This window comes from Lutjanus erythropterus, chromosome 22 (assembly GCF_056507025.1).
Source record: "Lutjanus erythropterus isolate fLutEry1 chromosome 22, fLutEry1.hap2, whole genome shotgun sequence".
NCBI lineage: Eukaryota > Metazoa > Chordata > Actinopteri > Lutjaniformes > Lutjanidae > Lutjanus > Lutjanus erythropterus.
This window is the reverse complement of record NC_139338.1, coordinates 2,185,145-2,213,006: the sequence shown is the minus strand read 5'-3', so window position 1 is coordinate 2,213,006 and position 27,862 is coordinate 2,185,145. Positions and strand designations below refer to the sequence as shown.

Here is a 27,862-nt window from a genome sequence, read left to right as displayed (position 1 = left end):
CCTTGTGGAAAATCATCTCAGTACCTTAAAACTAACGGGACACGAGTCCTCAGAGCTTATGAGGAAGTGAAAATATTTCATAACACATAGAACAGTTATTTTTTCTTTTTGTGTTTTTTTTTTTTTTTTTTTTTTTTTTTTTTTACATAATTTTTGTTATGTATCTAATGTGCCTTGAATATAAAGTGGTGTTTATTGTTCTTATGACTATGTCATGTATACAGTTTATCTCTCTCTATATATATGTAAAATGTTAAGGCCTATTTATTTATGTATTTATTTATGTATTTACTTACTTACTTACAAAAGAACAAGTATACACACATACACGTATAAAAGCTATGCTCTATATCATAGTATCATAGTCAAGTCCCATGCTAAAGCCTGATATTGTTTTTTTTTATTAGACCTATTTTACATTTTCTATCATTTATATTTCATAATTTCATATATATTTAATTTTATGTTTTCTTATTGTAATCTAAAATAATCAGTCTCTTGATATGTGTAATTATCGGCATTCTGTGTTGACATGGTGCAAATATTCTGAATACATGTTTCATATCTGTCTTACACATTTCTCTTGTGTTGTTCTTTCACATAACTAAGTAGAACTGTAAAACATAAGCTATGTCAAATTATATGAGGGGATCCCCACTATGTTTTCTGTGTTGTAAGGGGTCTTTGGCTGACAATAAACTGAGAACCGCTTTAATGTTTTCTTGTTGTACAAAAAACCCAAACAACACTTATTTTGAGAGCCTTTTGCAGAATTCATACTGACAATGTGACTGTAACAATGGCGCCCCGCTGTGATCAGCACCCGGCGCGAGCTTCTCGGTAAACTCCGACTTGAATCGAACATATGCGAAAGAAGCCGAGCGGGAGCGGAGCTGTCCGGAACAGCCGGCCGTCGCTTCTCAACATAAACAGCAATGGCGGAGGCAGCAGTAGCGTCTACGGCCACTTCACCAGTAACAGGAGGTTGGACCAAACACGTAACCTGCAGGTGAGACAGGACAAACCATTGTTACCATACTGAACATGATTCCATCGAGTATCGTTTGACAGCCGGACAGTAGTGATTCGGCGGCTCCCGAGCCGCTGACAACAGCGTGTTGCTCGGCTCAGCTGTTGGCTAGCTGCTGGTTAGCTCCAGCCTCACTGTTGTTATGTTCACTGTGTTATGGTACACAACAGCTTGTGTGTGTTTGGGGGGGGGGTTAGCTGCCAGACTGCTAGCTACATTTTCAGCCAGTAACTCGGTTAGCATTGATGTCAGGCTGTAATGTTAGCCTCAACAAAACAACTGTCACATAACAGACACCTGAAAAACCCTGAACGCTAATGTTAATAGCTGTTCACAGTCAACCTATACACTTTCACTTTACAACTAACTACCGTTAAAACCAGCCAGTTTAAATGTCGTAACAGTCACAGCACTTGATCAGTGTTTCTATCACAATATAGTCTAACGTTATGAGAGGAATTAGTTGATGTGCCCGTGTTAAGATTAGCAGGACTGTATTCCCAACATGAAAGTGAAAGACGACATTCTCACACATCCGCCTCACTTGGCTACATGTAGTAGGAGGCTGTTGAGCAATTTAAACATTCAAACTTAAGTTGGACACGCAGATTTGAAAATTAACCGATACTCTGTCTAATGTGGAAGTTCTTTTCCGCCATGGTGATGACAGAAAGATCCTGTAGCTCTAAGTTATAGTGCGAAACCTCATTATAATGAGTTTGTATCTCAAAATAATTAGTTAGTATCTCTAAATAATAAGAAACCTTGTCAAAATAACGAGTTGATATCTTTAAATTAATGAGTTGGTATTTCTACAGTAATTAAAAATGAGATAGTATCTCAAAATAAAGAGAAACTATCTCAAAATACTCCCTTAGTATTTCAAAATAAAGAGATGACATCTCAAAATAGGAACTCAGTGTATGAAAATAATGATTTACTAGACTGTCTCCAATGAATTGAGTTCACTTAGTATCTCAAGAAAATAAGAATTTTCCTAAAAGTAAGGAGTTAGTATTTAAAAACAATGAGTCAGTATTTGAAAGTGGGGATTTTTCTTAAAATAAGGAGTTGGTGTTATAAAATAATGACTTAGTATCTCAAAATAATGAGAAATGTTCTCAAAGTAAGTAGTAAGCATTTTAAAATAATTACTTACTATCTTGAAATAATGAGATTGTATTTCAAAACAATGAGCAACTATCTTAGAATACTCTTAGTATTTAAAAATAAAGAGATGGTATCTCAAAATAGTAGTTTGGAGGGCTGTCTCAAAATGAGTTGGTATTTCAAAATAATGAGATAATATCTCAACATAGTGACTCACAATGTGAAAATAATGATTTGCTAGACTGTCACCAATGAAATGAGTTAGTTTTTTAAAATAACAACTTTGTATTTCAGAATAAGGAGAAACTGCCTCCAAATAATTACTTAGTATATCAAAATAATGAGAAATGTTCTCAAAATAATGAGAAATTTTCTCAAAATAATTAGTTAGTATTTCAAAAGTAGGATAAACCTTCCTATAATATGGAGTTAGAATCTTTAAATAATAATAAGCTTTCTAAAAATAAGGGACTGGTATCTCTAAATGAAGAGTTAGTATTTCAGAATAAGGTGAAACTTTCTCAAATAAGGAGTTAGTATTTTAGTATCTCAAAATAATGAAACCTTTGCAGAATAATGATAGTACCACATAGTAATGAGTTAGTATCACAACACACTGACTTGGTATCTCAAAATAAGGAGAAACTTTCTCAGTATTGAGTTAATGTCTCTGAAAAATGAGTTGGTATTTCAACAGCAAGTCAAAATTATGAAATGGTATACAGTGACTCAGTTGTCTCAAAATAATGATTTGCTGATTATTTTGAGAAAGTTTCTCAGGATAATAACTAACAGGTCTAGTTTTCTGTTGAAATTGATGGGATTGTTTTTGTTGTATATTTTCAGATATTTCATGCATGGTCTTTGCAAAGAAGGAGACAACTGTCGATATTCACATGATCTGACCAACAGCAAGCCAGCAGCTATGATTTGCAAGTTCTTTCAGAAGGGAAACTGCGTGTTTGGAGACCGTTGCAGGTAAAGAACAACTCAAATCCAAATTATTTTAAATAAAAATACAAAAATGAGTCAAATGTGGATGTGGTTTAAAAGGCTTGGGTGTTTAAATTCAATTGACGTGTTCAGACTCAGCTGCCACAGCCTAATAACAGTGGTCCCAGTTGTCAGTTGAGCTACATTATAACTCCTTTCTAAAAGTGGCCATGCTCTTAGCCAACTGACAGCACAGCAGCTTCACTGGCAGGGCTTCTCAGAAGTGCTACAGCCTGCTCCTCAAGTGGATCTGACACCTGAGACTGCTGCAAACCAATGTCAACATGTTGTTGTTCTGTTACATTTACCTCCAAGAATCACTTGTCTGTGGCGTTACAGCTTTGCACTGCTGGATGAAACTGTGTATTTTAGAAAAGTTTGTGGAATAGGTATTCATATTAAACAGCTTCCTTCTGGTTGTCCTTACCATAGGTCTTCGTTAAAAAAAAATAAATAAAAAAAATAAAAATAAAATAATAAAAAATAAAAATAGAAGGGACAATGATTGCAGCACATGTCTTGCCACAATTGTTGTCCCTTGGCTGATTAATAATGGAAATATTCTTTTGGGCAAATTTGTTGTTGCATTCTGTTTGTCTTGTTGTGATCTGAATATGCTGAATGGAAGTGTTTTTTATTTGTGGTATATAATCAGAGCTATAACCATATAGTTACATGAAGCTGCAAAGACTTGAAACTTGGTTAACTGTTTGCTAAGGTAAATTTGAACTTGATATGGAACAATATACTAACTAACAATATTCTAAGAATTACAGTATACTTAAATATACAGATATAAATGTACGAAACTGTAAAGAAACTTGCATAATAAATTCAAATGATAAATGAAACCTAACCATGTGAAATAAGTTAACACTAACAGTTACAGTAACAGGAAAATGAATTTTAAGTTGGTATTCTACAATCTCAAGCATCAGACATCAGCAGTTCTTTTTAAAAAATATGATCATATTTGCTAACCTGAGGAGTTGTCATCATCAACAGTGACATCATAGATAGTATAAGATAGTGTTTTATATCTATTCTTTCCATCTCTGGGGTCAGGGACGCCCACACTGCTGGCTGATGTGCTTGCCACACAAGCAGTCGAGTACAGTGCGTCTCTCTGCTTTCTGTAGTGTATCCTGTGCCTTGCTGGATGCTTCCCTCCTTTGCGTGCAATTGTGCAACATTTATTGCACGTTCCGCCTGGTGTTTGAATCAATGCAAGTGAAATTCAGCTGCATTTTTAGCTGTGTTTACCGTAGTTCCTAGCCAATGGTAGGCTATCTCCTGCCAGGGTCATGTGGAGAGAATGTTGCTGTAATGTTAACTAGTGGTTTGATGATGCATCTGTAATATCTGCACTACAAGGTCACTATTTCAATTGAAAGCTGAGACATCTGGCACCGAAATAAGGCACTGAAATCTGCCTTGCGATTCAGTCTGGTAGGTAAGTAAGGGATAATGTACAGTGAGCAGGTCATTATTGTGAAATAAATCCTGACAGGATGATGCAGAAGGGGTTTTTTCACAACACTGACCTGCCCACTGTAGATTATTCTACTTATTACATGTTTACTTACCAAAAACAATGTTTGGCACACATTTATGCGACACAGAATATGAATTTTAAAATTAGTTTATGGTTTTATTTTGCAACAGTGGTCACTGTTTATTATCCTGCTTGTTAAAAAGCAATAATTTTGACAGAATATACTAATTTTAAAATTATCTTAGTGGTTTTAAGATGATTTTTTTTTTTTTTTTGCTTCTTCAGAATCTACGATAAGAATTGTGTCCAGTCTGTTCTTCATAACATCAGTCTATACATAGCAATGGGCTGCTATACAGAAATAACAGACATTATAATGCTGTAATTGACCAATCAGAATCAAGTACAAAACCATGTAATAATGGTCATATAGACCCTTTTACAATGAGAAAGCTACACTCACAGTTTGGCAGTGGAAGTATGGTGGACCACAACAGCCTGTCAGTGTTTGCTGCAAACACAAGTAGTTTTGATCACGTCCTCAGTTCAGTCAACATTGTTGATTGGACTGAAATGGTCATGATCATGTTGGAATCCTGTAAAACTTGAGTAGACCAGAGGAATATTGATTCTATCGATCCAACAGCCAGACATTTTGGTGCTAGTAAAATTTCCGTTGCTAAAATGTGCACAGCTTTTTTGATGGTGTCAGCTGTAAAGGGTCTATAGGAACAGGTTTCAGAACCCAATCCTAGTTCTATACTTCTTCGACATACAATGTGAATTCCCTCAAAGATCGGTGGTTTATGAGGTCCACTGCAGGTTTAGGGCTGGGCGGTATGACAAAATTTTCATCACGTTTTTTTTAAAAAAATCATATCGGTTTCACAGTACTTGATGGTATTTTTTTTTTTATGCAACAGTGTTCTTACCCTTTTCTTCTAATGAGAAAAGAGTTACTGCCGTTGATTGTCTTTAAACAGCCAATTTTACTGTCATAAGGATTGTATCATGTTTTTTTCATGTCCAGACACAGGTAGAAGCATGACTCCTTTAAAGTATGGTTACCATCACATGGCAGGGACGACTATACGATTAAACGTCCCCACACACACTAGTCGGCACCAGAAAACTAGTAGTTTAAAATTTTTAAAAATAAAATATTTTAAATATTTATCAATCTTTTATTCAGGCATGATGCCAGTTATCTGTTGCCTCTAAGATTTTATGCAGCCGTCCACCACTAGTCGGGGCTGCGGCTCTGTCAGACAGCAGCTCCTCTCACCCAGCGCGTATGAACCGATCGCCCTGGCAACCCTGGATGTTTACATCAGCGAAGTCGGACAGATGAATGTAGACTGTGACAGAATAAGCTGATATATATTCACTCGAATGGAGAAACGTGACCACATTAAGCACATAAATAGACATAAACCTGCAAGCGGAGCTGCTGCTGCTGCTAACGTTAGCCACACTGTGTGTCAGGCTGGCAGCTAACGTTAGCCACACTGTGTGTCAGGCTGGCAGCTAATGTTAGCCACACTGTGTGTCAGGCTGGCAGCTAACGTTAGCCACACTGTGTGTCAGGCTGGCAGCTAACGTTAGCTCTGTGTCCTTTACCTGCAGACACTGTGACCCTCTTAGGTCTGAAAAGGTGAAGCATTTATTGAGTTGTTGTCATGTTTTGTACATTAATGTGTAAAGCTTGTATTGCACAGCGCAAAGTAGTGCGCATCTCAGCGGCATTTAAAGTACGATTTGGTGATTGTAGACTGTGACTAACAGCTTCAAATGGCTCTTAATACACACACTATTTTTTTTCGGACAGTGTTTAAAATTATAGATTAATAAATTCCGCAAAATTTTAACTGCTTTCTGTGTGTTTTCTTAGTGTTAGACTAGTCTAAATTAAATTTTGCGTTTAATCGACAGGGAATTTAGTCGCCAGGAACATCCCTAGTGCACACGCTCACGGAAACACGCCTGTAGTGTTGGTGTGTAGCAGTGAAATGGGTCCCCGCTAAAACACTTTACCGCTGCGCAGGTTCTGGACGTTGTTTGGGCTATTCACTGGTATAGCGGTATATGAAAAATGAATATCATAACGAAAATAAAGACTGGTTTTCGGTACAAACCAGTATACTGCACAGGCCTATGCAGGTTCTTGAAATACAATTTGGTACTTGGCTGTGTGAGTTCCCACCATCACATTTAACAATTCTCTGATTCAGCTTCACCTGTGTCAATATTTTCTTTACTCATCTGTAAACTGAATATCTTTGGGTTGTGGACAAAACAAGACATTTGAAGATGTTACCCTGGGCTTTGGGAAATGGTGATAAACATTTTTCACTATTTTCTTCAAACAAGCCATTAATTGAGAAAAAGATACTGATACTGAAAATAATTATTAGTTGCATCTAATGTGTAGACTGAAAAGTCAGTATTTATTGATGGATTGCCTAACATAAGTAACTTTCCAATCTATGCGACCTGATTTTAGACTGAAACAAGTGTCAACCAGTGGCTTCCTTTAAAAAGTCCCTGCAGCATGCTGTGAAAATGCTCTGCAGTATGTATTGGTAATAAAAGGGCTCCAACATGCAGTGACGTGGTCCTTTGAGAAGCAGATTAGGCTGCCAGTCTGTTGTCAAGCTTGAGTGTACCCAGACAGCAGCAGCCAGCTTGTACAGACACTGTCTGCTCTATGTCTGGCTTCAGGAGCATCCCCATAGTTACCGAGACAGTCGGAGGACCACCCCAGCAGCAGCAGGGGGACATTAGTTCCACACATACTTGATCATTTTTCTTGAATAGTCAGCCTAGTGCCTGCAGGAAGCCTTTGGTGGAGCATATACAACAGTGAGCTGTTGTTGTTGTTGTGGTGTTGGTGGTGTTGGTGTTAAGTCACATTCCTCCATCCTTGTGATGGAGCTGCAGTAAGGAGGGTGTCCTCATTATTTGTGTGACCCCGTGGGGCTATGCACCCTGTATTAAGAGTTGGGAGAAAGGCTTTGGCTGTGGGGGTTTATTATGGTTGAATTCCCTGGGCTCTGTCTATTGTGATGGGCTCTGTCTCGCTCTCTCGCTCTGTCTCTGTGTCCCTCTCTCTCTCTTTCCTGCAGCCCTCAGGGCCAGACAGAGTGCACTGCAGCCTGCATGGCAATTGCATAACACTCTCTGTCTCCCTCCTGCTCTCTTTCTCTGAGCTGCTCCCCCCCTCTCCTGTGCTGTTGCTGGGTTCCCCAGGTTCATTCTGCTGCAGCACCCCTCTCATTTATGTATGCAGAGCTCCAGCAGCCCTCCTCCCCTCCCCGCTCATCCAGTGCTCCAGTTGCTTTCTGGGAACAGACTGGTTAACAGTGTGTTGTGATGGAGCTCGCCATCATGGAGGCGGCTGGAGGAGGGATAAGCAGGTCTTCCTTTTGTATGTTTGTGTACAGGCTGTCATGACCTTTTAGTCATGCTGTATTGTAGCTATGACTTGACTTGTTTTCTATACTGAGGCCATTCTGACAGATTGTTCCGTGAGAACAGTTGAGGATCTGTTATCATCAGGGCTTAGGCCATGGTATCGGTGCACAATACCTTGAAGGTATTGATTGAAGTAACCCAGTACCAAATAATATCAAAACTTATCCAATCAAATGATACCTGCAGTCAGTCCTTTTGGTACCCAAATCCAGAAGAAAATTACTATTTGTTTAGGTTTGCTCGCAGCCAGTCGTCACAAGTGTTCCTCATAAAGAAGTACCATTGGGGAAAAAAGAGACAGAATGAAGTAATGTTGAAATGTCACTGCCTTCACTAGTCAGCACCAGAAATACTAGTCGGTTAAACTATTGAGCAATATTTTATTCCGATGCAACACCAGTTTACTGTTGCCTCTAAGATGTTATGCAACTGCATACGACAACAACAGCCCCTCTTGTCCAGCACCAATGCCCCGATGGTCCGCCACAGATGACAGATGACAGCTTGTGAAACCAATGTGATTTGTCAGTGTTTTGATAGTGAAAATGAAAATAAAGTTGAACGCATGCCGTGTCAGAATAAACTGGTATTTAACTACTCGACTGGAGTAATGAGTGACCACATTCAGCACAGACATGGACATTAACCTGCATTACCCAAAGATCCACACATTTAGGAATATAAAATATGATTTGGTGATTGTTTAATGGACAGGGAAATTAATCACCAGGGACATCCCTACACCATTTGTGATTTTGAGTCATTTGTCAACCTAATCTCATTCTTACATGACAGTGGTTGTCCATACGGCTACCCAGATCAATCAGATCCTGATCTTGATCGTCTGACATCACAAATTGCATAAACTGACAATGATGAAAAAAACTTCAGCCCAATCTCAGCTCAGTTGGTGTTATTGTGGCATGTTTATTAATCAAAGGAGCACTTCACCCCTAACATGATTTGTATATGAATTACTCACCCCGTGTAGCCTTGTCTTGCCTCCATGTGAATATAGAATGAATCCAAAATGCAGTATCCAGACTTGTTAGAGTTGATAACTTATTATGTATACACTGTACAATCATGGAGCTGAGAACAATAGAAATAGTGTGTGTGGATTTTCAGAGGTGTAGAGTGGTAAGTTGCTAACTGATACATTGCTGGAAAGTTTCTTGTTTTCAACTTTGCCTGTCCCCGATAACTGTTATATACAAATTCTTTCTGTATTTGTTTCAAATTAAAAGTTCTCTAGCATTTAGTGGACAAAAACCCACTATTCCTTAGTAAGGCTTTTATTGTTAATTATTTACAGGAACGTGTTGTGTAAGACTCATTGACTGGCGTCTCCACTCTGATTCATGGGCTCTTCTGGGCAGGGTGGGAAATTAACTTTTTCTTGTGAAGTACCAGACTGTTACAGAGAAATGTTCAAATTCACCAGCCCGATAAATGGCCAAACTCACCAGCCATTCAAAAAAATAATCATTATTTTTTTGGGCTGCACAACTTTGTAAAAAAAAAAGCCATATTGTGATTATGTTGACTGAAATTGTGATTGCAATTCGATTAGTATAAATCAGTGGTTCCCATCGTTTTTTCCTTGGAGCCCCCTATTCTTGTATCTAAGGAAAGCTGAGCCCTCCCAGCCTGAACACAGACTTGTATAAATTGCAGGTTTGTACAGGTGCTGGAAATCCTTGAAAACACTTAAATTTTAATATAGTGTTTTCAAGATTTGAAAAGGTACACAGGTACCCTGATATGCCAGGCATTTAATTTTGTTTAATCAGTCCGATCGTTGTCGGCAACCTCTGGTACTGAAAAAAGAAGCCAATGCAGAAGTGCCCAAAACTGCAGGTCCCTGGGTCTTTTATACAGTCTATACTTATTATTCATACAGTTATGTATTGATTTTTTTTCCCCTAGATAATTGACCATGATGTAGTGTGTGTTAGTATTCATATATAGCATTTTGGTAATGTGTTATTCTCTCATGCTACACCGTAGCCTGTTTCCATCCTGTGTTTGTGCAAGGTCCCAGAAAACTTTATCTGAGCTGGGAAAAAAACATTAGACATAGATAGATGTATCTGTCTCTCAAGTTTTTCTTGAGGTAGGAGACTGTACAGCCCAACAGGGGAAATGCCACAGGAAATGCATTCCAGTTCCATGCTTATTATTTAGGGAAGAACAAAGAGAACCAAAATATTATTTTCAAGTAGAAGCACTAGAATGAACAGCTGGAGACGTGTCTCAGGTCCTGTCTTTAACAGAGGCCTTATCAAAGTACAAACAGTGCACTGGTCTGCACAAGCTGAACATACTGAAGGTCAAGCTCAGTATCTTGGAGTTGTCTTTGTCTTCTGTGTCTGTAAGCTTCGGTCTCACTTCACTATAAAAGGACATACCACAAACATTATTCAGGTACAGTGGCTGATCCATAGTGTTTAACAGTTTTAAAATTGGAATCCATTTTATTCACATGCATCACAGGTCAGAGAGGTTGAAAATGATTTAATTGTATTCATCTATTCAGACATCACAATCAAGAAGTCATGTTTATGGCATTTTTCAATTTGTGTTGCCTCAGTGTCACTATCTCAGTAATATGTTAAAGGAATTAATAAATAATTCAAGTTGTGAGTTTAAAGTGACCCGGGTACTTTTCCTAGACCTTACATGTCAAACAGAGAGGTCAGTCAGCAATAACTACATGGCTGCAGCGACATAGTCACCTGCATGAGACTAACTTCTATGGCACCAACAGAATAGTATCAAAATATGTCCATTCTAACAACTGGAGTCACAATGACTCCCAACACTCTTCTTATCTTTGTTTGATATATCCAGTGTGTTTCTGATTCAATGCAAAAATTTCTTGTCTCATGAACATGTTGAATATTAAATACATTACAAGAGCAGCAGACAGGAACGGCTCCTCACCTGCCATGTTTGTGGGATACAGGTACACGTGGGCCGTGGTCAGGAATGACAAAATGACCAAACGATGGTCTGTTAAACACTGTGTTGTGTAGGCTTGGACAGTATCAAGGTTTTACAGTATACCAGGGTATTTAAAAATCTTATATTATGATTATATATGATTTACAATACTGTCATCACAAATAAAGTCTGAAACACTGCAGTTCAACTATTATATATATATAAAATAAAATACTAGTATCAGGAACATGGGGAACTTAGCCAACAGAAGAATTATTTGGCAGTAGAAAAGAAATAATTGGCTGGTCAATTCTACTATATATATGTATCCTTGCTCATTAATTAAATATCAGTAGATATGAAATCATGAAAATATTGCCACATATAACTCAAAATAATTTATTGGCCACATGGTACATCTGTAAATCATCTCTGCTCAGCCAAATGATGTGTTTGTATGCATCAAGGGTTGTTGGGTTGTAGCACAAATCAACAGAATAAGGGTGCTTATTGCATATGTACTCATTATTGTATGGGCCAGTATCTAAACCCTTCAAGACTTGTCTAAGAAGGTTAATTACATATAAGACTTCTCTCACCAGCTTTTAATGATTTGGGGTTTTTTTGTACACAAATACTGTCATAAGCCTTATGCCCTGGAGAAATGTCAGGCAGATATGTAGGTATGAAAAAATAGATACCGCCCAAGTCTATTGTGAACACAAGTGCACTGCACTGCAACATATATGGTGGTGTTTACCTGTATGTTGCTGCTGATCAGGTCACTCCTGTGGCACTCAAACCAAAGGAGGGAAAAAGTATCTCCTGACATCCAATCCAGAATCGGTGCACCTTTTCAGATTGAACATGACGCTGACCTTGCCTATTCTTCTTCTTCTGTTGACTTTTATGGTGATTGGTGTCCGTAAGTATTGCATTACTACCATCAGCTGGACTGTCCCTTGCCCCATCTATTCCAGCATTGCATGTGAGAAAATGTGCAAGATGGAAATGTTCCTGAATGTAGCTGCATGTGTGAATAGTGAAAGTAGCAGAAAGCATTAGTGGTCCTTGAAACATGAACAGTCATTTACTGTGAACTAAGTGTCAAAGAAGATTAACTGACACTCACCTGGTTCAGTGAACAGTTTGCTCATGCAATGAAGACTTATCTTTGGTGTGAAAGAGAACAAACAAAAAACATGGTAGTTTAATGCTGTCTTGAGACGGTCAACCAAAGATGTGGCACTCAATACTGTCTTTAAACAGTGTAGATTTCCAGTGACTATAAACCTGTGTGGTAATGACTTTGTTGATGCTAAGTTCTTGTTTTTTTTATGGCTCTTTTGATGAACTGCTAGAAGGTTAGTAGTAATTAGTATCTTCAAACTTTGTTTTAAATATCAGCTGAGTTTTAATTCAGCTCCATTTTCCTCATCATTGTTCTGGTTGTCCTGTATTAGTGCTGTAGGACAGTAGATCATTTGTACTGTAACTAGGGAATGAAATTAGCAGCTGCAACTTTTCATATGAAGGCTAAATGTTGTCTGTGGCAGGTCACCTGCCACCATGGCAGACACGTTTTTCTTATATATTATTTTAAAAAAAAGCAATTCTTCAATTAAGCATACTTTGGGGATTATGGTGACATGATATATTCAATATTTATACTTTCAGGCACCAGTGACTCAGTGTTTCCTATTATAAAGATGTAGGTGGCAGACAAAAAGTTGAGTGGTAGAAAAGCCACAGTAAGAGGTGAGGGGAAAAAAATCATTTTCTTTCAGACTGTGACAATCCTGGTCCTGTGTGCTTCTTCAGGTTTGAACATTGTAAACCGGCAAAGAACGAAGAGCCACCAACCCCCCAGACGCTGCCGCTGCCCTCCGTCTCGCTGATTGGCCCGTCAGACCCAGAACCCAGTGGGTCGACACCTGGCCCAGGGGCACAAGACTGGGTCAACGCTGCCGAGTTTGTTCCAGGACAGCCGTACTGCGGACGGGGTGAGTAACCAGCATCGATTTCATTGTTTGATAATGATATTCATACCAGAACATAACTCTGAGTTCATACTTCTCTCAACTTTTATTATGGGGGGGTCTTTCCTAATGTTCCATTTGATGCTATCCCATGATACCTGAAAGAAAAATAGGTGGCGGTGTCACTGCTTACACAGGTTAGACTCTAAAATTAACAGATTTTTGCCAGGATGCTTAGCTCAGTTATAAGTTATATTGTTGAAGTGTTTATGTGACACTGATGTCCATCACTCATCTGTGTCATGGAACAGATTTGCATCCATTTAATAAATGTAACAACCTGTACTGACTCTGACACTGAGTTCAGACAGGAAGCGAAAGTAATTATCATGCAGTAGTAACCTGGCTGTACACACTGGCTGTGTGTTTGTGTCTGCTCATCTCTCTCACTGTGTTTAGATTAGGGCTGTACAAATAATTGCAAATACAATAAAATCAGAATATTGCCCAGTCCGAATTGTAGAACCAGATGCAAATCGCAATTTTTTGATAAAGAAAAAATGTGTGAGAAAACAACATTATAATGAGACACTGTAGTCCTGCATGGATGACCTGACCTAAAAATCTTGTTCTCCAGATGAAAGAAAACATGTTTGTTTGGTACAGACCTCAACAAATGTAACATCATTCATCACAATTTAAATAGTTTTTTTTCACTGAACATGAAAATTGTAATGCAAAACAGATAATTTCCACTAATCATATTGCATATCGCATTCATAGTTTCAGTCAGAATAATCTCAATATGACATTTTTGCCACATCGCACAGCCTTAGTTTAGATACAGGTGACAATTGAGTGGAATACATAAGTAATACAACACAATCACAAACGGGAGAGATAATACTTATCATAATCCTTGCAGATGGGCAGATTTTGAAATGTCATCATGTTGGAGGGAAAATCATGGAAAGCATGGGATGCTTATCATAAATCAGAACCAGTTCATTTATATAATTTGGTAAATTCTCAGTATATATTCTTCCCAGACTCGTTCACAGCACGTGGATAAAATAGAGCAGAGGCCGAAGCTATTGCTGGCTGCAGTACGTTCTGTGTGAAGAGCCCAACTTGGTAAAAAGGGTGCCAAAAGGAAGTGGGCAGCCAAAGACAAATCCTCAACCCAGCATGAAAAACATGTGACATTAAGACAAAACCAAACAAGTTGGAAACTTGTATCTTTTATGGGTGAACACCTCCATTTTTATTGTGCGCTTTCTGTGTTGTCATATAGATCTACTACGGTGAAAATAAATCATTGAAACAGTAAATAAAAACAAAGCAGTTTTCTTCTTCTACTCTTCTTTAAAAATATTAACTGTATAACTATGGTTGCCCACCTAATTTCTGATGTTCATCAAACTAAAAAAGACAATTTGCCATCATTCTTTCCTCTGACAGGACAGAGACAGTGTAATGGAGGTGTTTGTGGCATGAACAGTTGAATGCTTCAATAAGGCTTACACACCACTGATGTCTTAGAATATGGGGTTAGGGTATTTTTTTTATTCTTTTTATTTTTTTTTTGGTGCAATTCAAGTAGCCTTGGGTGTTGTTTGTCCATTGGGCTTTTATTCAAACTCCAATAAGAGTCAAACAGCCAACTCAATTTTCTCTTAGAGTAATAAAATATGTTTATTACTTACTTTATTAATTAAAAGTGTGTCTGAGCACAAAATGATGAGAAGTAAAAGGCAACAAAGTCTTTTTTTTTTTATTCCTTTAGTTTGTCCCAAGTCAACTGAACAAACGTTAATATTGTAATGTGTGGACAGGGTCCATGTACTGTCCTGTCGTTTAAAAATGCAGACCAGCTTCAAATGATGATTTCTTTGTCAAGGTTTTGCACAGGATAAGTTGTCTTCTTTTCACCTGTCTGAGTGAAAAGAAAGTTAGTGTGGGGAAGTTTTTGTCTTCTTTTTAACATGGCACAAAATAAATGTGTGTGATAAAAATGCCTCTGTGTGCAGCTGAGCCAGTGAAGGTGGAGAGTTCTGTCCCTCTCATCGAGGAGTTTGACAGTGACGCAGCAGTGGACAACAAAGAGCTGAGGAAGCAGCTCTGTCCGTACGCCGCTGTCGGAGAGTGCCGCTATGGAATCAACTGTGCCTATCTCCACGGTGACGTGTGTGACATGTGCGGCCTCCAGGTGCTCCACCCCACTGACAACACCCAGCGCTCTGAGCACACAAAGGTAACGGTTATATTCACTTGTCCCACTGTCACATAGGGTGGGTTTTCAAGCAAAAATTAAGTCATGAATAATTTTTTCACTGAATGCTTTCATAGTTACATGAGTGATGTTGTTTTTAATGTATTCATCCCTCCGGCTTTGGGGATCTATAGAATATGCAGAGTCCTTGTATTTTTTCATAAATATATCACCCTTTTTACATTTGTTAGGCTCATATGCTTATTGCTGATCTCTTCCAACTTGATTCACAGATTTGTTGCATTTCATTGAGGTTTTGAGGCCCACCTGGAATTAAAAGCAGTTCATTGATCTTTTTACTACAGACAGAAGAGAGCAGGGTGTTTATAGAATGCAGTGAAAAAGCTTCAGCATTTTATGGAGTTTATTTTAGCCCTTATACTAATCCTTGGGATTGGTTCAGAGCATCTCCAGCTTCCACATGTTAGTTTTGGGTTGGTAATTTGGTCATGATTATCTGTTCAGCACCACTCAGTAGCCTAGTTTACTGTTTGAACAGCAGAACATGCAATGGATCAGAGTGTTGTGGGTCTATTTAGATGATCTATAGGGCATGGTCTAAAGTGCATGGTACAAGTGCATGTCTGACAGCACTTTTGCCATTTAAACAGTGCACAGTCCAGACGTAAAGTAAGATGCAAGGCACGAGGAGGCTGTATTTATTCTCTTAAATAATCATAGATGTGTTTTTTAGTGTCATCTCCCTTTCCCTTTAAGACCCATGTGCACCAGCCTCTTTCACATTGCTATTAAAATTACAGATTGGACAAGTTTGTGAAGAGAAACAAGGATGGTGAAATGATATTGTAGTAATTCAGGCAGTGCAGTTAACCTGCACAATGGACGGGCCAGACGGGCAGGCAGGGTCGGGCGGGCGAGTGGTTTTTATTTCAAACTTGTAAAAAAGAAAGTAAATAATGAATACGCCAAAATTATGGTAAGAATAACATAATGAAAACAGAACAAAAAAAACTGTACAAGTTCACTGAAGAAATTCTCCAAGAAAAACAAAAGAACATCAAGAAACATGAGAGATGAGTTGCAGGTGAGTAAAATATGAGGGAGCGTTTATGCATTCAAAGCAGCAGAACTACAAACTGTTGTTAGAAACTTGACAGGACAGACAAAACTCTCCAGAGAAAATGGAGGAAATCATTTTTTAGACTGCTCTGATGGAAGTCAGGATTTATAGAGCTGCTTTTCTCTGAACAGTTTCACTGGATGAATTTCAGCTGTGTGTGAGTCCTTCTGCATATGTCGAATATAGAACATTGAACATCAGATCCTGACCTGTCCTGTTGGGTTTAAACAATGTGACATTACAGTTGCTGTGTCTCCCACGTAAATGTTTACAACATCTCTCTTAGTGGGCAGACGCTTCATTCTATCATCCACCTGCAACCCATCCACTATTAATCACAATGTACATATTTATAATCAGATTAACTGCAGCTACTGTGTCCTACAAGCAGAATGTACACACATTTTGAAACCGCCTGTTTAGGAGCATCTTACTATCGGAATAATGTGTCCTTTAAATAGCAGGAACATATGGCACCATTGACTTCAGACCAGCACAATGGCGCAATCACTTTATGCTGCCTCAAGATAGCAATGTGTCAACAATGTGTCTGACCACACCTCATTTTAAGACAAACATCCTCTGCTTGAGTCAAGGTCCTGTTCCATTTCTAGACATGAATACTGAATTTGGTCACTTCATTACAGATCAAATATTTCACTTTTTTGGTTTAATTCTTAATATTTATGATCTTGATAAAGTTGAGAAATGTATTACTCAAATACCAACAGTACATTTAAAATCAAGAGAGTTATCAGAATTATTGTAATGTAATGCTGTTCACATTACAAAGTCATCTACTGGTCCAATGCTTTGTGTTGCATTTCATTGCATTAGAGACTGCATTCTCAAACCATGGTATGTGTAGCACTGGTGGTACACAAGCTCCCTCTGGTGATACACAAAGTAATGTCTGAAATGTATATTTTGTAAAATGAAATAAATTAATTTAAAACATATAATACTATTGAATTAATACAACATTTCAAATGAAAATACATAAAATATCAGATCACTGAAATGTTTCAATATCACCCTGCTCTATAGTCATGACCACACACATAGTGTGTGTGTATACATCATCTATCTGGTAGTTACAGCCAAACTGTGATGGCAAAATAGTAAGCAGCAGTAAAATGAAGAGAGTAAAAATGAATGCTTCAGAAACACAAAGTGGAACTATTACAAAGAGGAGTGAAGATCAGGTGGAAAATATTTTGAGCAGCTGTGTTGAAAAAGAAGTAGACAGACAACTGAGCACAAGCACTAGTGTCCATTAATCTTACACAATTGTACAGTCATTTAGCAGACACTTTTATCCAAAGCGACGTACATCTGAGAGCTGATACCACACAAGCAAGGGTCTAGTCAGGAGAGAACAACACGAGTAAGTGTCATGAAGCAAAGCTCAAGTCTGGCAGGACAAGGTGCACCAAACAGTGCAAAACAGTAAGGTGGTACTCAGAGAGCTTAATATTTTCTGACGTGGCACGCAGTAAAAAGTCAGAGAAACACTGCATTAGAGCAAAACTTGAGCCAGGTTCATTTTTTTTTGTCCAACAAGGAGCTCAGCTGCTTCAGTGCAGTGGTCTCATTTAAAATGAATGAGGGTGCTGCTGTTTTCTGGTGAGGGTACTACTAGTTTATAAGGAGTTTATCAAAACAAAAAGTCAGGACTTGAACATTAGACATGTAGTGAAAAGCTGTTGGTAGATACTGCATTTTTTGAGGACCTCATTTAAATGGAGCCCTGTTTAAATTGAGAAAAGCATGTGGCGTTTTTTGGTCTAACTGTTCCCTCTCCTAGGCATGCATCGAGGCCCACGAGAAAGACATGGAGATCTCATTTGCCATCCAACGCAGCAAGGACATGATGTGCGGTGTGTGTATGGAGGTGGTGTTTGAGAAGGCTAACCCGAGTGAGCGCCGTTTTGGCATCCTCTCCAACTGCAGCCACTGCTACTGTCTAAAGTGCATTCGCAAGTGGAGGAGTGCCAAGCAGTTTGAGAGCAAAATCATCAAGTGAGTCAGTTTGAGAGAATTTTTTTTGCTGGAATACCAACATTTGTTTGGTATGAGGCCCTTGTGATTGTAGACTGTATCATCACTGTAAGGCTAAATGATAAATGATTTTCTATCTTTATCTCTGGTTAGAATCAGGAGATTCATCAAGTAGTTTTTATTTGAGTTTCAGCCTGTAGAGCATCAAAACGAATGACCAAAAACTTATGTGGTCTATATGGTAAACAGTGTATGAACCAAAATGTATTTAATTTAAAAATTTAACAGAAACAAAACATGAGAGGCTTTTATCAGCAAATGTCTGATATATTTTCTCATTCCTAGATTCCTAAACAGACCAATCATTTCAACGCTGTTATCAAACACTGTTCAGAAGTGACCCTTGTTACATCAGCTGTATTAAAGTGAAGCTGTTTCAGTTTTATGTATCTATTAAAATCTGCAGGAGCTAATAATCAGGTTCACTGAGGCGAGATCAGGTCAGCTTGACTTCAGGACACCACAGTGTCAAGTCTGCACAGTCAAGGAAACTTTTCTCCTCCAAATCACTTCATGGCAGAGATCCTGACAGCTGGTTCACACTACACACTGGAGCAGTGTGTGACAGCACCGTTGAACTGCTGTGGCTCACACACACACTGTGGTGTCCACACAGGCTGCGTTTCTACTGCGAGGTGGCTGCTGAATGTTCTGTCTTTCTACACAGAGTTTACAGAGAGTTTGAAAAGAAAAAAATAGCTGTTTTCTGAACGCAAGCAGTGATCGTTCAGAGAGGCAGTGAGGGAGGGATGAATGATAGGAGAAGAGAAAAGAGAGAAAGTAAAAAAAAAAACACTGCCCTGCACCAGATTATTTCATGTCTGTAACATACTGCACAGACGTAGACAATGAAACTGCAGTGAGAGGTGTCCTGTTAATGATATAGTGTCCATATGACCGTCAACAGATCATTTTTAATGTGTATTTTTTGCAGAGAACCACATGCATCATATGGAAAACATAGACGAGCTGTGTGTGCGCTAACTGCTTAATATGGGCGCCAAAATGAAAACCCAACAGTTAACATTATTGCTCAAGCATGAAGTGTAAACCTGCCATGAGGAGATTTTCATGTCATTTTTTTAAAATCCTTCAGTTCATTTAAGCTCTTTGGTCAGTAAAAGTACTTTCACATCTGTAGTTCAGTTCATTTGGTCTGGACCGAGAGGAAAAAAGACATTGTCATTGCATTTTAGTTCTGGTCTGGTTCCTGTTCACGCTGACTTTTTACAGTGTTATCCAGCATCGTCAGGACCCACACAGGGAAATTAAATTCTGGTGACTGACAGTAGTTTATGCAGCACTTTAATACTTCTGATGTGTAGATTTATGTTTTTTGTGTTGTAAAGAGCTCACTAAGAAATAACAGATTTATTATTTTATTATAGTATTATTTGACCATAAATCAACTGCATGTCATAAATAATGAGTAACAGACGAGACATAAAGGACACGTCAGTATAGTAATAATTCAGGGCTTATTACTGTGGGATCTCTGTCACACATGTTGTAATGGACTTCGTGAACTGACAAACAAGATAATAAGGAATAAGATAAAAGCACAGCAGTTTTAACAGCTTTTGACCAAGTAATCAGGGAACTTGCATATGTTTCACATGATGACATGAATACATACATGGTTCACACAGTTGTGTGATGCTTCCTTTCACAGTCAGCAGATGGATTTATTAGTAGTTTAGCCATTGAAATCATGGTAAAATCACATATCTATTATCATAAAATCATGTGGTTGGACCAAGACCAAGAGCAGACTAAGACCCACCTTTTCAAGCAATTTCGGTCCAGTTGTTTGATCGGTTTTCAACCAGGGTTTGATTGACAGCTTTCACATCAGCCCAAATGAACCACAGTAACTGGGAAAATGCACCAGGGTCCGTTTTAACTGACAAATGCATTAGGTGTGAATGAGTTTGAGTTTGTTAAATGATCATTTTAAAGCTTGTGGTTGTATACCAGCCTGTGAAAAACTCAAGAGTTTGGGAATGTTTGTAGTTGTAAGAAAAAAAAAGAGAATTTCTTAAAAAAAAAAAAATGTAAGCAGTACTTGTGTTGACAAGTTACACCGCTGATTTTTTTTGTTCAAAGTACAGAAAAATGCAGTAAACTGTATGCAGAACTCAGCACTCTTAGTTAATCTTAGTTCAAAATTAATTCCTTCATATGTAAATACTCACATACTGTCCATACATTAACACAATTTTTCGCAAATTTACAAAACCACTGGCTGATGTCACATGCTCAATCTTTGATTGGTCTTTATTTGAGCCCTACATGCATATTTCTGAGAGAAAATGTGAGCAGCAATGTTTTGTAAATAGATGGAGTTTGGTTTCCAGGTTGTATTTTTTTGAAATGTCATGGTCAGTGTGCCATACTGCTCCGACCTCAGTGAAAAGCCTCATCTGAAACTCTTTCTACCATGTTTTTTGCAGGTCTTGCCCAGAGTGTCGAATCACATCCAACTTTGTCATCCCGAGCGAGTACTGGGTGGAAGACAAAGATGACAAGCAGAAACTCATCCAGAAATACAAGGACGGCATGGGGTACACATCAACACACCACCACAGAGGATACACATCCACACACTCACTACACAAACCTAAGATAATAAGACTAGAACTGCTGTACTGATGGCCTGTTGCTACCAACTGCTTTGTATCTACAACCACTCAGAGAATCATGAGGCATTTCTGTACCTTTAGTTCTTGAATTTATTGAGGCTCTTGTTAATCTGGTCATCTAAAAGTGGCTTATTAAACAGATGAGTATCAGCAATTAAAACTTCATTCTTTCCCCTGAAGGATGGAGCAGCCAGATTTTGAATAGAAAGCTGCAGTGCATGGATGTGATCAGAATCATCACAGGAGTGGGATTGTAAATCTGCATGAGTGGGTGGTGATGGTGGGAAATTCTGCAGGGAGCGTGCGGATGCAAGACAGAAAAAAGTGTCCAGTACAGACCTCAACTCTGAAAGCCTTTTATTTAATTAATGAGAAAACATCCATCAGCCAAAGATGGATGAGTGTTGCTTAATGTCTCTGGTGTTTTCTGAATCACTTAGACAGTCTAACTTGCTGTGTGTACTCTCTGCTTGTCCTTTTGTCTCCTCAGGAGTAAACCGTGTCGATACTTTGACGAGGGTCGCGGAACATGCCCATTTGGCTCAAATTGCTTCTACAAGCACGCCTTTCCTGATGGACGGCTGGAGGAAGCTCAGCCACAGCGAAGACAGACCGGATCCAACAGCAGAAACCGGGTAACAGTAAAAGACTGTTATTTTACCAGCAAGTGCTCCTTAAACACAACACACTACTCTGCTTATAACAAAGGCGCCTTCACCTCCTCAACTGTAGCACCCTCTACTGGATGTTGTATAACATGCAGAGTACAAAAGAAACACTTAAGACATCTCATACCAAACACTAATAACACATACTACCTTGCTTGAAAGGTTCTGTAGTTGTAGATTATGTAAATTGTTTCTGTGCTGACGTTTGGGATAAAGGTTTCATTTTCTAAAATATAAAATTCAGGATATTATAAAAGTGATTGATCATACAGTTTCTCACTGAGTGTTTGGAGCAGACAGCCAGTGGTGTCAGTGCAGTTGTCAGTGAAAGCAGCTCAAGAAGTACGACTGAACACAAACTTCAACACAGTGTCTACAATATTTAACTCAGCACAAGTGAGAGCTGCTGCTCAGCTAGACACTCTCAATCACCTGCACATTTCACACTCACTGCCAGGGTTTTTCCTGGTTCAAAATAAGGCTGAGGCGGTACCATCCTGATACTGTGCATGTGTACTGTGCCCTCACTTGAGTCAAGCAGACATTTTTATAAGTAACCTATTTCAGGAGTTCCAATAATTATGATTGTAGAAAATGAAAATGTTATCATGTTATTAAGCATATTTTATTTAAAGAATAAAAGACCCCTGTTAAACATCGAATTAAATGCAAACTAAAAGCTAGTGTATTCATTTACTGTTAAAAAGCAAAGATTTTTCAAATCAAATATAAATTGATATCTTTTGTTTTCAGTCGGGGGCCCTCCTGCAGTCTAGTTGAACACAAATATAATATAAAAACATTTTCTTTAGTTTACATATCTCACAGCAAGCAAAATGTGGCCCTGTTACATGCTCATTGAACTGTTTTGTTTTTTATCTACACATTCGACAAGCAGAGGCAGCACATTTCAATGCTGCCTTTTTTCATTTAAAAAACCCTCGTAATTAATGTTACATCCCATCAGTGTAATGTTTTCATCTTTGCAGATACGATTCATAGGATCAGTGATTACTGTATGATTACTTTACATCTGATTTTTATGGCGATTAAAAAGTAATAATGAATGTTACTTACATGATGCGGTAAATGTGCAGGTAGTAGTGCAGTCTTTTTAATTTGGGAAACTTTTTTTCCTTCTTTTTGGATGCAAAAGAAACAATATTCACCTGGGTGAACAGCCACGAAGAATCAGGAAGCTGCCATTCAAGGAAATTCATAGAAAGTAGTTGATAGTTGTTGTTGGTAGTTGTAGCAGTGTCTTTTCCAGCACTGTGCAGTAGGGCTGAACGATTTTAGGAAAAGATCTAATTGCGATTTTTCTGGCAGATATTGCGATTTCAATTCGATTCACGATTTTTCCTTCAAATCAAGCTTCAGTGCAATATTCACAATGTAAAGTAACATTTACAATCATTATTAATTTTTCAAACTAGGTATTTGTGAGGGCTTCAAAGAAAAATAACATTAAGGGAAAAACTACTGACTATACTGAAGACAATTCGCACACATCATCAAATTAAATCCGTATAAATAAATAAATTAATAAACAAAAACACACACACAGGTCTGGTCCATTCATTAAGTTCCATATGACGTTTGCTGCATTGTCGGTTGTGATGCACGTCAGAGGAGTGTAACTACGAAGCGAGGTTAATGTGTTAGCGAGCTATGTTGAGTCTAAATTCAGGGTTTTCAGTGTCACGAAAGTGGCTCTCTTTTAACCTGCTAGATCACCGTGGTAACTGATGCTAAACTCATAAACTGGTCGGCAGCAGGTTATGTTAAGAGTTTCAGATTAAATCGTCTGTAAAACGCGCCGTTCTTTAACTTATAATTTTCCTAACAAGGTTGTTTATGAGCGATATAGCTTTTAAACTGAGGGAAGACATTAAAAATGAAAAGTTGCTGAGCTGTATGTTCGTTATATCACTGAACGAATCCATATAATGTAAAAATGAAACAGCGGTACAAACTGTCTGCATCGCGCTGTCATGATGGTAACCTCCGTTTGGTGATGCAGAGTCATTTTCCCCGTTTGCTCCAGATCATATTAACACTTTAAATTGACATCGTATATAATCCACACACTAAAATAATGATGAAGCAACTACAGAGACTTTGAAGACTTTTTACTGTTATCTCTTTTGTCTTGGTGATTTTGCAGCTCAGATCACTGATTAGAAAATTCATCATCATTTATCATGGACAATCTTAAATCAGTTACACTCATTTTACGTTCGTTTAGCCAAAAACTTCAGTGATGTCCATGTCTCTGTCATCATAGGACAGAGTCAGACAGACTTCATCATGTTTAAATCTGCTGGATGGAGTTTTATTGTTTAATGTGCGGTTTTCATGTTAGAATAAACCGCAGCATTAAGACCACATTTAGTCCATCAGTCATTTTCTGACATCATTCTTCTTCTCCTGCTTTATTTGCAGCAACAATGTTGTTTTTTGCCGTAATGTATTTAGTATACTTTCCACAGCTCATAATTATAACAACTTGATCATTTTGACTTAAGTAAGTGGCTCGCGATCGCTTCACTTCATGCGGAAGAAGAGTGAAATGACGCAACAAACGCCCCTTTTTTGTGAGCGCGCACAGAGTCTGAAGACGAAAGCCTGGATTAACCAAGTGAGTTGATAACCACCGTCGTGATACCCGTTATCTCTGATTGTGGTTTTAGGCTTTGTCGATCCAGAGCATACAAAGAAAGCCTGGCTGTGTTGAGCTTGCTCCGTAGTACAGCCCTCAGGAGCACTGCAAAAAACCGCAGCTTTGGCGATCACGTGATCGCGTTGTCTGAAATCGCAATTTCGATCAGAAAACGATAAATCGTTCAGCCCTACTGTGCAGACTACAATACAGCACCACACCATTGCCACATCAGCACAATTCTGCAATTGCAGTTACAAATGATAGAAATCCACCGAGGACAACCCTTGTCAGTTTTGTCTATGAAACATCCATCTGGAGAGCTGGAGGCGGAAATTTGAAATTTGTTGTTATTCTCAATTCAGGAAAACCCTGACTGAGCTGAGGAATGAGCAAGATGAAAACAGCCTGTAGAGCCACAGTTTCACCTCAAACTCTGTGAATGAAGGGTTTATTTCAACCAAACCAGAGTCTGAATTGTTGGAACAGTGTAAAGATGAACTAATAGATTTTTTTGTTTCTGTCAAGTTTGAATTATACCTTGTCAAAGAGAAACTTGGATTCAGAAGGTGTACAGTTGTGTTTTTCTGTTTCATGAGGAAAATGGCTGTATGAATATTTTCTTTGTTTGTGAGATCATATTTTTGATTGGATGTGTTCAGTGCCCTCCATGTGCAATAAGAAATCATGAGCATACATTCTGCTTGTGAATTCTTTAGACACAAAACAGGGGAAATTAGGGTCTAGGTTAAAAAATAACATTACAGTCTTGTTTGAAAGTAAAACTCTTTCCCTTTACCTCTGCAGAACTCAAGGCGAACGCCGCTATGGGACATCTTTGACGAGCGGGAAAGCACCGACTCCTTTGACAACGAGGACGAGGAGATGGTGACGTTTGAGCTGAGTGAGATGCTGCTCATGCTGCTCGCCGCGGGAACCGACGACGAGGTGACAGATTCAGAGGATGAATGGGACTTGTTTCACGAGGAGCTGGACGATTTCTATGAGATTTACCTATAGCAGCCCCACCCACTAACCCCACCCCCCCACCCCCTCCCCTCCAACCTGTATACTAGACACTAGAATGGACTGTCTTGTGCGAGTGATGGACAGTAGCTTTTTCCTCCCACCCCTTGTATTGTGGCAGTGCCTTTAAGCAGGCCATTAATAAATGAACTTGTAAAAGATCTAAGAAAAAAAAAAATTTAAAAAAAAATCCCACAAGTCAGTGCGCTCGTGCTAAACATTTTCTAGACATCTATCCTCGTGAGTTTATCTTGTGCGGTTCATGTTAAGAGGTAAAATAATAAAATGACAAAAAGAACTCAATATAAGATTTAACAAAAACTATAACTTTCTTCAAATATTGCTAATAAACATTGTCAAGTTTATTTGTGGGTGTGGGTTTGACTTGTTTATCATCTACCCAGGTGTTAATACATACTTCTGAGACTCTGAGGATGCACTCGAACTTACTCAGCACCATTTACTGTAATCGTGATGGGCATGTTGTAAGATTTTACTTACGGTTTTTGAAGGCCGGAACTTCTTTTTCTTTAATAAAGCTGCTGATAGCCAATATATTGTGCTGATGTTTAATAAATTTACCATAATCATTTTCATGTTGTACTCAGAAGTATTTAATGTGTCCCAGAGAAGTCTATACTTGCTGTTTTCAGGGTTAAAAAGCCTCTCATGAGGTGTTTAGATCATTAGGGTGGGGTTAGTGGCTGTTTAAAGCAGGGTGACCCCTCTCGCCCTGATCCTAGATAGCCATCTTTGTAATTTGGACATTTCAGTCACTGACAATGCAGGATTTATTTTACACTCAGCGGCTGGAGTGTATATACAGAAGAGTATTAGTGCCAGGCATATGGGAGGAAAGAAATATCAGTAAAGTCAAAATGTCAACAGTGAAGTCGAAATATTGAGAATATAGTTCAACTTTACGTTTTAGTGTGAGTAGGCATAAGAAAAAATGAAAAAGAGGAAGTGATTTTGAATTTAGAGAATAAAGTTGAAATGTTGCCATTTCAGATTTTTACAACAATACCATTTCAACTTTATTCTTGACATTTTATTCTTCAGCATTCTCAAAACGCAAAACAAATCTTTCCCTCTCATTTATTTTTTTTCTTAATACTAAAAGTTCAACATAATTCTCAAAGCTTCAACTTTATTCTCGATATTTCAACTTCATTTTCATCATGTCAACTTTATTCTCAAAGTTTCAACTTTATTCCTCACATTTCCACTTTATTCTAAACATTTCAACTTTATTTTTGACATGTTGACTTTAAACTTGAAGTTTCGACTTTATTCTCGACTTGTCGACTTTCCTGTCATATCAAGTTTATTCTCGGATGTTTCGACTTTATTCTCAACTTTTTTGCAAGCTGCTAAGTGACTGAAGTGTCTGGGTGCAGGAGATGGAGATCTGAGGCCCTGATATATTGTGTGACAGGTCCTGGATCAGGGTGAGGGATAAACCTGCTGTATGACTCTCCCACCTTTCTCTTCCATTCCCTCTTTCACACACATACACCTGTGCACCTATTGAAGTAGTCTGGGAAACACACTGACTTTGAATGGACTGACTGTGCTGGAAGGTTTTCCAGATACTTCTGTCTGTCTGTGCTCTAACTACAAAGATTTGACTACTGTAGTTTTGCATAAAAATCCAATTGGGTCCAAACATCAGTCAGATGGACAAAATAAAGACGGACTACTTTATTTGAAATCTTCACCCCTCCACCATCCTGACTCAGCATCCAATCACACCTGTGGTACCAAAAAGCAAGTCCTTCCTCAGAACCAGGTTACAGAGTCATCACTTGTGATTAGAAACTCTTCAGCAGACTTGCAGTGCAGAGAATCATGGAGCTAAAAGACTTTTCATGTCCCACAACCCCCCTGTGTGAAGTGTACACTCACTGTTCTCTGTTGGCTTCACTGAGTAATGCATATTAAGCTTTCTGCTGAGATGCTCGTCCACAGACTTCTGATAGCTGGTCTCAACCTGTTGAACTCCCATTGGAATGCATATGTTTATACTGAAATGTGTGTTTTCTATGTTCCACAGCCATCCATCCTAACTTGAAATTAAAGTTTATTATCAATCTCTGTACTGTGTGGAGTCTCATTGGTTGTCTTGTCTGTTTGATACAGAGTAACACAACCCCAATTTTACAATGATTTGCAAAACTTTTTTGACCTATATTCAGCTGAGTACACTTATTCTGAATTTGATGTCTGCAGCGTGTTTCAAAAAGTTGTGACAGGATCATGTTTACCACTGTGATACATCGGCTTTTGTTTTAACAACACTCAGTCAGTGTTTGTGAACTGAGGACACTACTTGAAGTTTTGAAATTGAAATTCTGTCTCATTCTTGCTTGATATATGACTTCAGCTGCTCAACAGTCCGGGGTGTTTGTTGTTGTATTTTG

The 27,862-nt window shown here is 38.4% G+C and overlaps 1 protein-coding gene across 1 annotated transcript; it reads left to right on the top strand.

The window, feature by feature from the left end:
• Window positions 1–851: 851 nt before the first annotated feature.
• On the top strand, window positions 852–26,031 carry mkrn1 (makorin, ring finger protein, 1). The gene is made up of 8 exons (XM_084710718.1): window positions 852–1,009; window positions 2,987–3,118; window positions 12,870–13,051; window positions 15,058–15,281; window positions 18,188–18,402; window positions 20,895–21,005; window positions 21,574–21,718; window positions 25,221–26,031. Exons 1-8 carry the CDS (start codon window positions 936–938, stop codon window positions 25,431–25,433), a joined length of 1,296 nt encoding a protein of 431 aa, XP_084566844.1. The 5' UTR covers window positions 852–935; the 3' UTR covers window positions 25,434–26,031.
• The last annotated feature ends 1,831 nt before the right edge of the window (window positions 26,032–27,862 follow it).

Bases quoted from the DNA above. Each gene is read 5' to 3' on its own strand.
- mkrn1 (XM_084710718.1), top strand. From the start codon at position 936: ATGGCGGAGGCAGCAGTAGCGTCTACGGCCACTTCACCAGTAACAGGA. The intron at 3,119-12,869 runs GTAAAGAACAAC...GTGCTTCTTCAG, and splicing joins GTGTTTGGAGACCGTTGCAG to GTTTGAACATTGTAAACCGG. The intron at 21,719-25,220 runs GTAACAGTAAAA...TTACCTCTGCAG, and splicing joins GATCCAACAGCAGAAACCGG to AACTCAAGGCGAACGCCGCT.